Here is an 18,183-nt window from a genome sequence, read left to right as displayed (position 1 = left end):
CTGGGGTCCAAGGAAGAGACTTGGACTGCCCCACTATCCTTCACTTCATATACAGAAGGGTGTATGTGTGTGTGTGTGTGTATCTGTGTGTGTGTGTGTGTGTGAGGGCAGCCTATTGGTGTGGAATATTGTATATGTCAAAACTTTTTTGGTATATTGAGTGGTCTTGTTGAAGATTTTTCTTTTATTTTAACTTAAATTCTTGTTATAAGGGATATCTCTTAGAGGGGAGAAAAGTATGGAGGGGACAATCTAGGCAATGTAAAATAAAAATATTTCAATACAAATTTATTTTTTAAATTATTCTTGGAGCCCATTTTACTTAGGCATATTGTATTCATTCATCCATTCATCAGGCATTTATTAAATGTATACTACAAGCATTCACGAGTACCTCAGGTCTTTTTAGCTGGAGGTAGTACCTGCTTTTCACTTTCCGGAAACGTCCCTGGAATTCTAGATATCTGGTCCCTGATAGGTTCTGGAAAGAATTTCTGGTCCAGGGTGATCATACCCTAGAGGTAACTGTCTGCAAGTCACAGTAGAGGGGCCATAGCTACTTAGTTCCAACTTCTGTCTAAGATAGTATATATGTATACATATATGTACACATGTATATATGTAGACATATATGCACACACACATATATGTATGTATGTATGTCTGTATGTATGCATGCATGTATGTATGTATTACTGGCAACAAGAGGCCGCAGAATACTCCATTTCCATATAATCCCTACTGAACAGAACCCTCTAAACTTTCTGGTTGGCACTTATTGTTTGGGTTGCTGAGTATCAGTTCCTTAATTTCCTCATCTATAAATTGAGGGGGTAGGATTAGATGGTTTCTAAGGTCCCTTCCAGCTCTAATCCTATGATTCTATGATCCTTAAGCATTTCTGCTTTCTTGGGGAAAGGGAAAAAAATGTGAAATAATCTGTATTGGTGATTTCCTTTCTTTCTCTTCATGAGCAGGGGCAAGCTGTTGATTTTACAGTTAAAAAAAGGGACTTGGAGATTCAGAATTTCTAGTTACTGGCACCACAGAAAGAAAAATGACAGTCTTTTTCAAAGGGGGTAGAGGAGGAGAAGCTTGGACAGTTTCTACATCTTCCAGGAAATGATTGGAAGCTGGCTTTGAAGGGTTACAAAGATATTTAGGGACTGAGGGTCTCTTGCAGGTACTTAATAAATGAGGATAGAGCATACATGATACAAGGCCAAGGCCATCTGCTTGCAGTGGGGGCTCTAGGCTGTTAGGGTTAGCAGTATTTTTTCTCTTTCTCTTCCTCATATTGGCTCAGAGCTCCCCTATCTTATCTATGTAAAACCTTCAAATGATTTGGAGAATAAATAGCCCCCTGCCTTTGAACTGATCATAAACTCTGGATCTTTTGTTTTCTCTCAAAAGCCATTCAGTTTGATTTGGAGTAGGTTGTAAACTCCTTGGAGCTTGTTTTTTTTTTTGTTTGTTTTTTTTGTATTTGGATTCCTAGACTAGTTCAGTGCCTAGGACCAACTTGCCTCAAGAGGTGAATTCCCTGTCATTGGATTCTTCAAAAGTAGGATGGATGAACATTTGCTGGGGATGTTTTTGAGGGTTTTAAAAATCCAACCTGTATTTGAATAACGCGTCCCACCCCCAGCATCCCCAGTGTATATCTGAAGACCTCCTATAGTAGAGAAATCACATACTATGCATGTAATTCTGTGCTTGGCAGTTAGGTAGCACAGTGGATAGAGCACTTGCCCTGGAGTCAGGAGGACCTGAGTTCGAATCCAGCCTCAGGCACTTCGTAGCTGTGGAGCCTGGGTAAGTCACTTAACCCTGATTACCTCAGTTTCCTCATCTCTAAAATGATTTGGAGCAGGAAATGGCAAACCACTCCAGTATGTTTGCCAAGAGAACCCCAAATGGGGTCATGGAGAGACAGACACAACTGAACAACAACAACGTTAATTTGAATAGAAGAAGTCATTGAGTATGTGTTATGTGTACTTAGCACTGTGCCAGCTCTCCTGGGAGACAAAAGAACCATAGATTCATGGAATGTCAAAGCTGGAAAGAACCTCAGAGAGCATAGAATCTTAGGTTCATCAATCTAGAGGCCCTGGAGGGACCTCAGAGGCCAACTTCTACAAGCTCTTCATTTTGTAGGAAGAAATGGAGACCTAAAGAGGTTAAATGACTTGCCCACAGTCACATAGCTAGTAAGTGGCAGGGTATGGACTTGAAGGAGAAGATAATATCTCTGCCCTCATTGCAGTGGGAGAAGAGACTAGTGCTTATGCAGCAGCCAGGAAATCCCAGAAGGAAGCATATGATTATGTGTAAAACTATCTGGTACAAATTAGAAACTCTATGGGAAGTCTGAGGAGGGGTCAGGGTAGGCTGTGATACTCTCACGTGACTTTGCAGTTTGACGCGCATGGTCTAGGAGCCCTTGGATAATGCTCTCCCTGCTTTGTTTCTCTTGTGAGTTGGCTAGATTAATGATATGGTTTTGGAGGACCTGAGTTCAAATCTGCCCTCAGATACTTGCTAGCTGTATGACCCTGGGCAAGTCACTTAACCCTGTTTGCCCCAGTTTCCTCATTTGTAAAATGAGCTGGAGAAGGAAATGGCAAACCACTCCCATACCTTTACCAAGAAAGCCCCAAGGCTGGTCACAGAGAGTTGGACACAACTGAAATGATTGAACGACAAGAGGTGTCAGTTGAATGGCTGAAAGGACTTACCCCGTATGGATGACTGACTTGTGCATACACTGTGGTCCCATCAGTGGTAGCCTCTGTTGACACAAAGGGCAGGATCAGCAGCATAGAGACTTCCTGATCCCACCAACCAAAAGTCCTACACAGCCTTGAAGACTTCCTGCCCAAAGAACATTGGGTCCAGAGTCAAGAGAAACTTGGATTCAAATCCTGGCTCTGACATGATGCTGGGCAAGTCATTTAACTTCTCTATGCCTCAGTTTCCCCATAAGTGAAATAGATGATAATGATACTTGTACTACTTATCTCATAGATCTATTGTCAGGAAAATACTTTGTAAACCTTTAGGTGCTATATGCATGTATTACGCCATATGTATTATACCAGTTTGATAAGGGGAAGGTAGGTGGCATAGTAGATAGAGTGCCAGCCCTGGGGTCAGGAGGACTCTTCTTCCTGAGTTTGAATCTGGCCTCAGACAGTTACTAGCTATGTGACCCCGGGCAAGTCACTTCACCCTGTTTGCCTCAGTTTCCTCATCTGTAAAATGAACTGGAGAAGGAAATGGAAAACCACTCTAGTGTCTTTGCTAAGAAAACCCCAAATGAAGTCAAGAAGAATCAGACATGACTGAAACAACTGAACAATAAGAACAAAATTTTGATAAATATGCCATCTATAGCTTCACTAAAATTATTGATAAAAATGTTGAAGAGAACATAGCCAAGGACAGAATCTTGGCATGCGTGTCTCATTTAACTTCTGTTGATCTCTTAAGGTGCCATCATTCAATTAGCTGCAAACCCACACAAATGTTTTATCATCCAGTCTATATTTCTCCATTTTACATTCAAGGATTTTGTGAGAGACTGTCAAAAGGCAGAAATCCAGATACATTTTTCCTTTCTCTAAATTTTCATTCCTTTTTAGTTGTGAGGGCTAGACATAGATATTTGAGACCCTGAGCTGAGAATGACGCATTCTGAGTACAATGGGATAGGGCCCTGTGGTTCTCATGTGATGTATTTCTCCTGACATAACCCAGAATAATTTCCACACTATTACACTGATTCACGGGCAGCCCGTGAGTTGTGTCACTATCATTTTCCAAACTCTCCTCAAGTGATTCTCCTGTGTGACTTGGGGCAGTTACTAGCTCTCTGCCCTCCAGGATAGGGGCCTGGTGGCATGGTGAGTGGACACCAGGTGGAACTCTTTTCGTTCTATTGTAAGCATTAGGAGACAGGGTCTATGCTTATTGACTATATTCAAATCAGAGGCTGAATGTTCCCCTCTAGATTTCCACCCCTTATTCTCCGCCTTCTCTTTCCAAGAGCTGGTGCATTCATTGAATCTCAGAGTGGGAAGGAACTTTAGAGGTCACAACATCATAGATTTTGAGCTGGAAGGGACGTTAGGGACCATCAAGGCTAACCCCCTCATTTTACAGATGAGACAACTAAAGCACAGAGAGGTTGATTTTTTTCCGGGGTCAAAGAACTAGTGTTTAAGGTAAGATTTGTACCTGTCTGACTCCACATCCGGGTCCTTGTCTACTACAATGCAGATCATTTAGTCCTACTTATACCGGAATAAAAAAGTCCTTTATAGCATCTCCAACAAGTGGTCCTCAGCCTGTACTTGAAGATTTTGAATGATAGCAAATTCATCGCCTCTTGAGGCAGCCGATTTCAATTTTGGGCAGCTTTCTTCCTCTGTTTGAGGTTCTAAAATGCATGGTGAGTCCTTTTGTGATAGGTTGTGATCCTGGAACAGCTACATCCCTCAGTTTACTTCTGAGGTGGGAATGGAGTCATTGCATAGCAGTCCAAGGATTGCTGCTCCAGAAATGCAAGGATAATGTGTTCTCAGAGTACTGATATCCTGGACCTTCTTTCTGTGTTGAGTCATTGGAGGGGTGGGAGAAGAAGAGTATAAAGCATCCCCCCAGCATTCCTGTTACAGGCTGGCTATTCCATCAGTGATCACTGGTCAGCTAATGACATTTTACTGACAAATTAAAACTATTGCAATGTCAGAGAATGGCAGAGTTTGAAGGAACTTTTCTTAGAGCCTTAAATTTTGTCATCAGCAGAGTAGAACAGGATAAATCTGCTCCCACTCGGGAGTATGTGACTAAAGAGAGACCATCGCATTTTTTGTGGGGGGGAGAGATCCAGATGTGGATGGAACTCCCAGTGTGGAATCTCTCTTTATCAGTGCAAATCAGTAACCAGACTGTATTTTATACCCTTAGTTGTCTGAAGACACAGAGAATTATTTGCCCATGGTTGCTGGATTGGTAAGAGAGGAATGACTTAAAACTATGTCTTCTTGACAGCAAAAATCTGTCCCTTGCCATCAGTAATACTGTCTAATAGTACCATGGTACCATGATCTCATGTCCCCCTGCCTACAAAGTACCTCCTTCTGCTTCTTTCATTCCCTTTCTCCACTGTGCAGCAACCCAGGAGTTCCTCTTAACGGTATCAATCCAGGTAACTCAGAATCTGGAAACTTACCCTGTTGCTGAACATGGTTTGGAGAGCATTGGATGAAACCTGAAAAGATAAACTCAGCAATTGAAAAAGGTGATAGCAATTGAGAGAGAAGCCATTACTCCTCCTCTTCCCATTCCAATATTTCCTGAAGAGGGTGGGGAGGAAGGCAGGGGTGGAAAGGTGGGACAGATTATGCTGGACAATAAAGTCCCATGTGTAATGAAGAGTCTGTCCAAGTGAAAGAAAGGAGGATGTTTCCAGGGACAGGGCTCCAGTTTTCAATAGACTATCACCACACAAGGTCATTATGTGTCCCAGAAACCATCTGAACAGAATAGTCAACTTATAGATTTACTGTGACCCATTAAGAGTGATGTGTGGGGCCAGAGGTCCCAATATTGTTCCCCAAATCAGAGTGATGGGCTTCACCAGAGCAGAAAGGTTTGGGGATAATGAGAACAGGAATGTATAGCTAGCATACATATCACTGCAATCCTGAAGTATTAGGGGAAACCAATTAGTAACTTAGGTTACAGAAACTTCTCTTTCAAGGAAATCTCACCTTGTCTTTTTTTCTTCCAAAAAACACTCCCAATCACAATGGCTACACACAGCACAACCGCAACTACAATTCCTATGATCAGCTTAACATAATTCCTAGATGATGCTCCTTGAGGATTTGGAAAGGAAAAGATAACATGAGTGGTGCTGGGGACACTGAACCAGCATCCCTGCCTCTGGAATTTCCTCCCTCTTAATCTGGCCATCCTGATGACCTGGGCAGGATACAATGGGATGAGTAGAAACTACATCTCAGGAAGGGTAACCTGGTGGTCCCTGGGCAGAGCTGGGAGAAGAGTTGGCTTTGAGTTTTGTGTGTTGAAAAGATATGGGGTTGTGGAGTTTGAGGGAGGGATATTAGGGGTAGGGTTTGAAAGTTCTGGAGACAGAAGCTCAGAGCCCCAGGATGTTTTTGGTCTTAGAAGTTCTGTTGGGTTCTGGGCCCATGGAATTCTGGTAAGCAGTATGAGGCAGTAGAAAGAATATTAGGTTTAGAGTTAGGAGACTTGAATGCAAAGCCTAATCTTCCACTTTCATGTATATGACCCCAGGCAAATCAAATCATTTAACTTTTCTGGGTTTTGGTTTGCTCAACTGTAGAAAGAACTGTGTGTGTGTGTGTGTGTGTGTGTGTGTGTGTGTATGAAACACACACACACACACACAGATAGAGAGAGAAAGAGAGAGAGAGAGAGAGAGAGAGGGGTGGGGGGGAGGTTTGAAATTGAACTAGATATCTCTAAGGTCCTTTCTGTCGCTAAATTTTATGATGCTATGAAAGGCACTTTTTTGGATGACAGAATTGGGAAGGAGGTCAAGCTGTTTACTGGAGCTGTTAAGGGCTTCTCCTGAGATTCCTGGAGAGACAGGAAGGGTTACCTGTACAGAGCCCTGCAGAAGGTATTGGCTGGGACCTCTGACTGCTGACAGGATTTGTGACTCTGCAGATATAGTTCGGCTCACTTTCCCCAGGTCTCCAGGAAACTGTGAGGTTGGGTCCCTCATAGGCGATGACTTCCTCTCTACCTTCCAGGGATATCCAGTTGTAAGTCACATTTTTCCCTTCCTTTTCCATGGAGCACAGCAGAATGACATTACAGGTACCATTCTCAGACTCTGTAAAGTTTGCTGTGACTTGGGGTGTGCTCAGTTCCTCTGAGTGGGAGAAAAGACGTGAAATTGAGGAAAAATAGCTTAGCTCTGTGTAATAAACAGTTCCACTGCTTTGCATAAGTATTCTTACTCATTCCTTTGGTGTAAGCTGCTACCTGTGGAGGCTCTATGAATGCCTATATATGGTAAAGTAGGTTTAGGAATTCATAATCACGGGGCCTGAGAGTTTGCTGCTACCAATGTCTTACCAAGGAGTGGTATTGGCAGAGGGACCTAGAGGTAGGACTAGAGTAACTAGAGGAAAAAAGGCAGAAGGAGGATGAAGAGGAAGGTTGAGGATAGGATAGTTTGAAGTGAAAGTGGAGACTTCTACAGAGACTAGGCTTGGAGATTAGGGAGGGTCATCACTAGGAAATTTTGCATTTGGGGTGGCACCGCAAACCGTGGTCAGAGCTAGCAGCATGGAAGGTGACCTCGGCTGGAAAGGGTGGGGGTGGGGAGGAGTCAGAAACTATTAAGAGGAGGAAATGGAGTGGGAGAGTGGGGAGGAAAGAAATCTTGGATACCACAAGGGGAGGCTCCTTTTGCCCTCCACCAAGGAAGCAGATCATTTGGTAATTTATTTTAACCAATCATCTGAAAAACTGTGAATGTCAGTTAGTTCCCCCTCCCTCCCCTCCAAAAAAGCCCTCACCCAAACATTTTTTCCCCCATCATTTTTAGATATGCTGTACTAGTTAATGCTACATAGTTAAACCCCTCCCCCTCAACTCATAGCAGAAAAACAGTTAAACAAAAGTGACCACCTCCAATAATTCTTTTTTTCTTTTGGAGAGGGGAGGCCAGGCAATTGGGGTTAAGTGATTCGCCCAAGGTCAAACAGCTAGTAAGTGTCAAGTGTCTGAGGTCGGATTTGAATTCAGGTCTTCCTGACTCCAGGGCCGGTGCTCTATTCACTGCACCACCTGGATGCCCCCACCTCCAATAATTCTGCAATATTCCATTCTCATAGTGCTCTTATTGTAGGCTGAGAGAAAGGAGTTTTGGTTTATTATCTGTTCTCTAGGTATTGGTCTTCACAATTAAACAGTTTGCCCCCACCCTGTCCCTTCAGTGTTCTCTTTTGTTAACATTATTGCAGTTGTGTATTTGTTATTTTTGTATATTGTTATATTTCTTTCATTATTCCCCTTAAGTGGCCCTTCTTTCAAGCTGCCTTATTTCTATGCCCCACTCTCCTTCAGTTCACCCAGGCTTTAACATTTGTGCTCACTTTTAACACTTCCCTCTCTCTTCCCTTCCAAATACATTTTTGACCTTAGTCTCCTACCTTCTACTCTGTTACTAACATATTTCAGTCCCTTTTCACCTCTTTCCTGGACTGTTATAATAACCTCCTAACTGCCTCTAGTCTCTCCTTTTTACAATCCATTTTCTTCCACACAGCTGTTCAGATAATCTTAAAGCATAAATCTAGCCATGAACTTCTCTGCTCAAGAATCTTTAGTAATTTTCTATTGCTTTGAGGATGAAACATACTGTACTCACCTTTGAACTTAAAGTCCTTCCTGGTCTGGCTCTAACCATCCTTTCCAACCTTATTTTACCTTACACCCCTTCACATACTCCACCTTTTAGCCAAACTGTCCTATTTTCTATACCTTGAACTTGACATTCTGTCTTCCATTTTGTGCCTTTTCACAGACTAGCCATCATATTTAGAATACGCTCCCTCCTCATCTCTTCCTCTTTGAACCTTTAGCTTCCTTGAAAGCTGAGCTTGATCTACCACTTCCTAGAGGAAGTCTTTCCTGATTCTCCTAGTTATTAGGACTCTTTTAATCCTCAAATTATGTTATATTTATACTATTCTGTTAATGTGTTGTATTCGCCCAGCAGAATATAAGCTCTTTGAGGATCAGGGTTATTTTTCACAATCGCATTTGTACTTTCAGTGCCTTCCAATAACCTAATAAATGCTTGCTAGATTCAATTACGTGAAATAATGACTATTAGATCCAGCTTATTATTAAGCACAATCAATCATGCAACAAGCATCTATTAAATGTCTATTATGTGCTTCCTAAAGCACAGGTCTGACCATGCCATTCCTCTAGTCAACAAACTCCATTGGTTCCCTATTACCACCAGGATCAAATATACAATTCTCTGTTTGGCTTTCAAAACCCTTTGTAACCTGATAATAAATGACCTATAATTCCTTCTGTAATGTTAATGGGATATGAAAATCTTCCCCACTCATTAATGGACCTCACGTGGAACCCATTAAGGGAAGATTGCTTAGGGGAAGCTTGCTCGTAGGAAGGCTTCCACACCTTTTGGTACTAAGTTGCTTAGGCACTGAGTCATGAGGGTTGTGATGCCTTCTGGCTCTGAGAAGTGTACATATACTCTGAGTTGGTATTTGCTTTGCTTATGAGAAGAATCTTGTGATTGATTCCCTGGTCCAGACTCTGAGTAGCTGTATGTTCAGAACTCTCCGACTACTCAGATGTAAAGGTTTTCTTGATCCAGTGGTGTATGTGAAGTGTACAGCAATATTGCTTTGGTTCAGGTAGTTAAGAGCCCTGTTTGTTGGTCTTTATGCTAATTTCTCTGCTTGTATTTTTTCTGCTTGTACTTTCTCTGACATTCAGGATGCTGACTCTTCCTCTGAACTAGTGAATGTAATTAAAAGTAGGATTGTTAACCCCTTTAAAAGCTATCTTTCCTAGTAAAGCAGATCAAAGGGCCTGTGCTAACAGCCATCCTGGGTGTACCAGTGTGGTTGCCTCTAGACCTTCCTACCTTTCTGGTCTTCTTATACCTTACTCCTTTCTATGTACTAGTAATCTAGTGACCCTAGCCTTCTCCATGGGCCTTGAACAAAATACATCTTCTGACTCTGGGCATTTTCATTGACTGTCCCTCATGCCTGGAATTCTCTTTCTCCTCATCTCTACCTCTTGGCTTCCTTCAAGACTTACTTAGCTTAGCTGAAGTCTCACCTTCTGGAAATCTCTCCCAGTCTCTCTTAATCTTAGTGCTTTCCCTCTGAAATTATATTCATTTTATCCTATGTGTGTATATATATATATATATCTTGTTTGTACGTAGTTTTTGCATGTTGCCTCCCCCTCATTAAGAGCAAGAACTATTTTTTGCCTTTCTTTGTATCCTACCATTTAGCATAATGCCTGATATATAAATGCTTGTGGGCTGACTTGACTTTCTAGTGCTAGGAATACAAAGATACACAGGAAATACAACACTTAGTGTATATGGCTTTCATTAGATATTAGCCAGAACATGCTTTAAAATGAATAATTTAAATAGAAAAAGGTCTTAACTGAGCTATTATAAACTTAGGAAATGTCTAAGTCTGACTTCACTTTGATGAAGCTGTCATGGCTAACAAAAAAGGGATTTTTAAAAGGTATATTAATTTAAAAATAGAAGAGTCAAAGAAGGGAAAGAGGTTCTTATCAGGGCATATGAGGTGATGATAATGGATGAAAAAGAGAGAAGATAGATCTATTTGAGAACTATTCTTCCCATTGGAAAGAACAAAAATGATGGCTATCGGAGACTTGAAAGTCAAGATCAGGGGATAAACATTAAGAGAGCACCTAGCTTCTCTTAATACATATGTTCAAATCATTAGGACCAGAGGAACTACATGCCAGCATCTTGAAATAAGAGAGGGTTATGTTATCAAAGCCAATGTTAACCACCTTTGATAGTAGAAGGGTCACAGTACTGTAGATGGAAAAAGTTGCCTCAATCTTCAAAAAATGAAAAAAAAGGGGACCAGAATGCAGGCAGCAAACTGCAGACCAGAAAACTTGACTTCCATTTCTAAAAAATATTCTAGAATGTGTTAATAAAAGGGATGGTTAGTGAATATGTAGAAAATAAAGTAGTGGTCACAGGGAGACAGCATGGCTTCATCAAGAACATAATTGCTTAATTTCTTTTTTTGACAGAGTTGATTATGAGAATACTGTAACATTCTATTAGCTAATCCTAACCAGATTCATTAACCCTAACATCATTTGCATTAGCAAGGACACCTTGCTAGGTGTCTAGATTTCAGCAAAATTTCTACCAAGTCTCTTATACTAACTTATGGAAAAAGATGGATTGATGTAGGGAACACTTAGGTGGATTTGGGACTTGTTGGATGACTGGAAGCAAATAGTAATTATTAATGTTTTGTCATGAGCTTGGCAAGAGTTTATCAGCGGAAGGTCCAAGGTGTTTACCTTAGACTGTTTAACATTTATATCAATTACTTGGATAAGGGAATAACCATCTTAGTAAATCTGCAAATGTGACATTGTAAGTCCAACACTCTATACTATAATACAATCCTCTGGAAGGATATTAATCTTGAAGGATAGGGTATCCAGAAAAGTAAAACCACAGCTCATGTTGAAGACCTCAACATCTTGTCATATAAGGATTAACTGAAGGAATTGGGGTTATTTAGGCTGAGGAAGAGAAGACTTAGGGGCATCGTGATAACTATCTTGAAGTATTCGATGGACTGTTACTTGAAGAGGGATTATATTTATTCTGCTTGGCTACAAAGGACAGAACTAGGAAAAGTGGGTGGAAGTTGAAGAGAGTCAGACTTAAGGTCTTGAAAGACTTCTTAACAGTTAGAGACATCTGAAAGTTCAATGGATTGCCTCAGATGGTAGTGGATCTTCTCTCACTAGAAGTGTTCTAGTGAGGATGATATGACAACTTGTGTATTTTTTAAAAGGGATTTTTGTTCATCATCATATCATCATCACCACCACCATTATCTTCATAATAGCTAGCATTTCTATAGTGCTTTAAGGTTTGAAAAACATTTTAAAAATTATTTCCTAAATTTTAACAACAAAATAATTTCCTAAATTTTATCCTAACAACAACTCTGGAATGGAGGTACTATTATCATTATTCCCATTTTACAAATGAGAAAATGGAGACAGACAAAAGTTAGATGATTTCCAAGGGTCACACAATCAGTAAATTTCTAAGGCCGTATTTGGACTCAAGTCCACTTGACTCCAGGTTCAGCGATCTATCCGCTGCACTACCTAGAGCAGGGATGGGGAACCTGTGGCCTTCTAAATCCTTAAGTGTGGCCTTTTGACTGAATCCAAAGTCTACAGAACAAAGTATACATTGTATAACAGGTGCCGATCTGCACTGGTACAGAGTTTCCTCACAAGGATTTCCTTATACCAGTGAAATTACAAATCTAACTAAAAATTAAAAGTTTATACATAGTTAAGCTTGTGACTTACCATAAATGTGTAGGAGGTACTCTTGGATTAAGGTTTCAGGCAAGCCTGTACTCTTTATGGTTATTTGCGCTTTGTAGCAATTTTCATCTTCTGTTGTCAAGTTTTTGATTTGCAAAGAGTAGTTTGACTCGTTGAGGATTTTCAGTCGATTATGGTAGTTATAATCAGTAATTGTTATATGGGGGGGTTGTCCGTTTAAATCGACAGTGGCAAGAGAGTTGCGAGAAAGCCAGGCAATAGTTAGAATCTTGTCTGGTGGGATCTTCGAGGGGAGAATGACTGACTTCCCCACAGTTCCTATCACCAGCAATGGGACTTTGTTGTCTGTGGAGGCGGCTTCTTCTGCAGACAGACACAGTAGAGAAAGTGCAATGGCGGTCTACTTTTCCCTCTCCCATCCCCTTTTCCATTTCCCTCTAAACACTATAGCTTATGGAAGTGACAGTCAGAAATAGGTCAGAGTTTAGGTTTTGCTTTGATGCCAACAGTCGTAGAAATCCCCATCTCCACTTTAAATAAATAGAGGCCCCCGGCCCAGATTCTTACTTGGCTCATTTGTTTTTGTCTCAGTTTCCTTTCCTCCTTTCATCTACAATCCCCATTCATTTAATTTTTAAAAAGAATACCTAGAATTTACGTAATACCTTAAGGTTTGCACAGCACTTTACATATGGTATACCATTTGATTTTCCTAAGCTAGGGAGGTAGATGTTGTTAGTATCCCCATTTTATCAATGAGAAAACTGAAGCAGAGAGAAGGCAAGTGGCTTGCCCAGAATGACACAGTAGTTAAGTGTCTGAGGCAGGATTTGAACCCAGATCTTCCCAGCCAAGTCCAGAGCTCTTTGTACCAGGCCGCTTAGATGACTTATTGCATCTTGTCCATCCCTTTTTTGATTCTCTAGGAATGAGGTGATATTGAGGTGATACTACCCACTTGGTAGCAGTCTCATGGCCCAGAGATAACTACTGCTTCAATTCAATTTAATAACAATTTATTGAGCATCTACTATGTGCCCAGCCTTATGCTGGAGGCTGTGGGGAGTCGAGAAGACAAAACCCTTAGGCCTCAAACTGAAGCTAGAATAACAAACATAAAACAAATAGAAAACAATTCCAAGGCAATAATCTCAGTCAGTATGTTATAATATGATAGAAACAGAATTACTGATGGAATTTAAAGTAAAACAAAGTTTATTGTGGGCTGTGATTAGTCACAGAAGACTTCATGGAGGAGATGAATCTTGCTCTGGCCTAAAGGAAAATGAAGAATTCGTGCTGGGCAAGAGCAAAGAGGAGGGAATTCACCATGATCCTCTATTCCTCCAACTACTTGGTATTTTAAAGTCGGGCTTTTTCACCCAAGTACCTTAAGACAGGCACTCTGGACTGGATGTAACTGAGGTCGTGGAAAGCCCAGAGGTGAAACCTGAAGTCTAAGCTATGGTAAGATTGTAGAGTGTAATTTGGAGGAAGTTTTTTTTTCTTTCACAAAATGCTCTGTAGCTATTATTTCATTCATTCATACCCCAGGTTTCTGTAATTCCTAGTAGTTAGATGCTTTTTCCTTCATCTCTATACTTTTAATCTGCTAACTCACATTCTCTGGTTGGTAGAAGCTGGATGGACTTGTTACCAGAAGAATTTGGGTAGAGACCAAGATAATTGAATCAGAGGGTCATAGATTAAAAATGGGAAGGGTACTTGGAGACTGAACCCTCTCATTTTGTAAAAGAAGAAATGGATACCTAGATAGTTTAGAAAGCTAGCCAATAACTATTAAGCACCTGCTATGTTCCAGGAACTTTGTTAAGCACCGGGGATAAAAAGAAAGGCAAAAGACCGTCCCTGTCCTCAAGGAGCTCACAGGGAGACAACATGCAAACAACTATGTGCAAATACAAGAGAGAATAGAAATCCTCTATAAAGGGAAGGCACTAAATTAAGGGGAATTTACAAAGGCTTCCAGAAGGTGGTATGTTAGCTGAGGACTTAAAGGAATCCAGGGAAGCCAGGAGGTGGAGATGAGTGGAAAGTCAGTCAGTGAAGATACCTGCTGTCAGGAGAAAGGGTATCTTGTCTGAGGAGTAGCAAAGAGGCCAGAGTTAAGTGACTTGCTCAGGATCATACAAGTAGTAAAAAACAAGGAATAAGAAAGAGAAGCAGGATTAAATCACAGGTCTTCTGATACCATATACAGCAATATATGTTGCACTGACAAGGTCTCTAGGCCTGACTCGATCCAATACACTTTGAGGATTCCTCCTGGAGAGTTTTATTTGGCACCCAGAAATTTCCCAAGAGTGGCCTATTCTTAGCTCAGTATTTTCGGGGCATTAATTTTCATCCTTAGGTTGGCATGCAAAGAAAAGCAGGTGGGAAGTCTGTGAGTCCCCCGTATATTCTAGTCCTGTGCCCCAGACTTCCAATGTAGAAATCTACCTTTTTGCCCACCCCAGCAACATGAGACTCACAGAACCCTCCAAAGCAAGAAAGCTTCTCCAATATAAAAGGTTTTTTTTTCATATTGGTAAAGCTATGTTTTGGGAGGGGAGAGGGTAAAAAAGACCAAAAATGACTAATAACCAAGCAGCTCCAATTTACACAGTGTTTTGGATGAAAACCTCCATATTCATTATCTCATGTCATCCATCCATCCATCCATCCATCCATCCATCCATCCATCCATCCATTCTTTTACTCACACACTGAGAAGTAACGTGGAATAGTCTATGGAGAGCCAGTCTTGAAGCTAGGAAGAACTGAGTTTGCCATTCTTCAGCACACACTGGTTGTGCTCTTCTGGGCAAGTCATTCACCTTTTTTAGTTGGCAACCTTATTGACAACTCTATAAAACCATAAATTGAAGAGAAGGTGCCTATCTGCCTTGGTATAGGGAGTTTCCTTGTCTAGCAGTTGCCTATGTCATAGAAATAAAAAATCCAGTCCCTGTCCTGGATTCTAGTCATTCATTTTCTACTATACATAAGGCACTGAGATAGGTACAAACATAAAAGATAATGCCTCTGCCATTGAGTAGCTTACAATCAAGGTGATAACATACAGACATGGAAAAATATAGTACAAATAGCATACAAATCTATAGTAGGAGGAGGACAAAGGGCTTTAAGAACAGCTGAGGGAGTAGTCACATTAAGCTAGGGGAATCAGAGAAGGCTTTGCAGAAGAAATGACATTTGAGTTGGGCTTTGAAGGACAAGTAGAGTCAGACCTTCCAGGCATGGGGAACAGTGCGAGCAGAAGTAAAGAGGAAAGATAGCATATGATGAATAATTGGAGGAGAAGAAAGCCCTATAACTGAGGGAATCAAGGGAGGTTTCACAGAGGCGGCAGTAGCTGAGTTAATCTTTGAAGGAAGATAAAGAGATCAAATGAGGAAGAAGTATATTCCAGACATGTGATACACTCTATGAGAGTGCGCAGAAGCTGGAAGAGGAATGTTTAGGGAGGATCCAATAGTTCAGTTTGGCTAGAATATAAATTTTGTGAGAGTAATGTGAAATAAGTTTGAACAGGTATGTTGAAGCTAGATTGTGCAAGACCTTGAATACCTAGCTAAGAAACATTTTATTTTAGAGGAAAAAGGAAGTCAGTGAAGATCTTTGATCAAGGCTATGATGTAGTCAGACAAGTCTTAGGAATATTACTTTGAGAGCTGTGTGAAAAATCAACAATATAATATGTAGCAAATGGTTGGTATATCTCCCAGGACAGAGGGGAATCAGAGGTATTTTGAGATTGCATAGGTGACTGGGAGAATAATGAAGCCATTGACAGAGATGAAGACCTCAGGATAAGCAGCAGGTTTAGAGGGGCAGATCATGGGTTCATTTTCAAACTTGTTGAACTTGAGGTACCAATGTGACATATACATGTGGACATGTCCAGGAGGCAATTTGAAATTTAGGGGAGTTCAGGTGAAGGATCAGGGTTAGAGAGGTAGACTAAGAAAACTTCACCGTTGAGGTGATGTCGAAATTTGGGAGTGGATGAGATCACCAAGGGAGAGGGTGTAGGATAGAGAGATAGTAGGAAAATTGGGAAGTCAAGAGAATAGAGAATATCTAGGTTGAGTATGTGATCAGCCTCATTGAATATAGCAGATTGGTCTCGGAGGATGGCAACTATGGACAAACTGACTTTGATGATAAAGTAAAATGTCAGGGATAGACATGGATCAAACCAGATCCTTTCCTCTTCCTTTTAGAATTTTAATTTTTTTTGGTTGCTCTTTGTCTCCTCACATGATAGTAGTGCTCAAAGATCCCCCAGTATAGATTTGGGAATGGGTTCAATAGACAGTACCTTGTATCCTCCACTAAATGAAATGCTGGAAAATCTAAGCAAAATCATGAAGTGGCAAAACTTGATAACATATGTCAGAAAGAGAACTTTTTATCTAAAAGGTAGAGGCTAAGAAGGCATTTTTATGTATAAAATTTATGTATAAATTATGTAAAATTGTTTAATCTGCTGGCTTCCTACCAACTGAGTGTACATGTTGTGCTTCACTAGAATTTGGTTGATCCTGGAGCTGGGAACACCACTGACTGGATAAGAATATCTTTCATACAAGGAAGCTCTGAGGAAACCAGCATCTGTGTACTTAGCCCCACAACCATGGCCTGGTCATTAGTGATTTCAAATATCCTCAGTAAATTAGGTTCCAGATATGTAGGTTTTACATGTGGGTTGTCTTTTCTGTCACATTTAGAATGCATTTGCTACTACATGGTAAGATATAGACAGGACAGACTCTTCATTTCTCCAGTTTCTGAAAGTTAATTCCTCCAACTTCCAATGCCAAGAAATAGTCATCTAGCTTTTGCTTCAAGATTTCTAATAAGGGGGAACCTACTGTCTCCTTATATCCAGCTCAAATTGGTCTCTTTGAAACTTCTACCCATTGCTTCCAAATCTGACCTCTTGGGCCAATACTCTAATCCTTCCACCAAATAACAATCTTCAAGTAAGAACCAAATCCATCGAGCACGTCTTCTCTTCCATAGGTTAAACATCTTCATTTCTGTCAACCAATTCTCATATAGCATCTTCTGAGAGTACGGCAATGGGAATTGGGGAGGTATTTATGGAGACAGGTGAAATTTTGGAAATGGCATAGTAGGTACTGTAAAATGGAGTTGATAGATAAAAGGCTTGTCAAGAAACAGTAAAAGCTCAGCCGAAGCTATGCCGCATATATCTGTAATGGTGAGAATTAGCTTAGCATTGTGATTTTCTTTAGCAATGCTCTGGGACCAGAAACAAAGAAAGCAAATTGTGGCTTGTGGTCCAGGGCTGAACATCAGCAGTTGAAACAACATAATGTAGGAGGAGGTGGAAGTAACATTGTCTTTGAAATAGTTAACCATGGGCTACAGATTGTATAGGGAGATGTGAGAAACCAGAACTAGAGGTTATGGGTGGAAAGAATAAGGATGGTAGGCTCCAACAAAAATGAAGTGCAGGCCTACAGGAGAATTGAAAGGAAGGGGATAAGAGAAGGGGAAGGAGTGATAGAAGGGAGGACAAATTGGGGGAAGGAGTAATCAGAATGCATGCCACGTTGGGGTGGGAGGAGGGGAGAGATGGGGAGAAAATTTGGAACTCAAAATTTTGTGGAAGTGAATGTTGAAAACTAAAAATAGATAAATTAATTTTAAAAAATGAAGAGTGGGTCAGAAGGACTGGGAGGGGACCAGGACAAGAGAATGATGAAATGAGGAGATTTGTGTTATGCTTTATATGTGCTCATTACAGCAACTTTGTAGGCAGGGCAAACACCACTGTCCCCAAACCAGAGATCCATTGATAGTCTCCTTGAAATCTTTTGGTCTAATCTTTAGGCATAATCTCACCACTCTCCAGATATAGAGCAATCATGTGCCTTTTGGATCACTGTACCCTCACACAGGCAGGAGCTGAAGGAAGTTAAAACACATCTACTGCGGTAGATCAGGGCTGCT

The 18,183-nt window shown here is 40.8% G+C and overlaps 1 protein-coding gene across 2 annotated transcripts in view; it reads right to left on the bottom strand.

Moving 5' to 3' along the window:
• Positions 1 to 18,183, bottom strand: part of LOC118845408 (SLAM family member 9-like) — a 35,969-nt gene that overhangs the window by 10,030 nt on the left and 7,756 nt on the right. For both annotated transcript variants that reach the window (XM_036753310.1, XM_036753311.1), the window contains exons 2-6: positions 12,196 to 12,537; positions 6,659 to 6,934; positions 5,781 to 5,888; positions 5,240 to 5,278; positions 2,742 to 2,794 (exon numbers count right to left, since the gene is read on the bottom strand). In XM_036753310.1, coding sequence (XP_036609205.1) covers positions 2,742 to 2,794; positions 5,240 to 5,278; positions 5,781 to 5,888; positions 6,659 to 6,934; positions 12,196 to 12,537 — 818 coding nt within the window. The remainder of the gene's footprint in view (positions 1 to 2,741; positions 2,795 to 5,239; positions 5,279 to 5,780; positions 5,889 to 6,658; positions 6,935 to 12,195; positions 12,538 to 18,183) is intronic.

Source organism: Trichosurus vulpecula, chromosome 4 (genome assembly GCF_011100635.1).
Source record: "Trichosurus vulpecula isolate mTriVul1 chromosome 4, mTriVul1.pri, whole genome shotgun sequence".
NCBI lineage: Eukaryota > Metazoa > Chordata > Mammalia > Diprotodontia > Phalangeridae > Trichosurus > Trichosurus vulpecula.
This window is presented reverse-complemented; position numbering and strand designations above follow the sequence as displayed.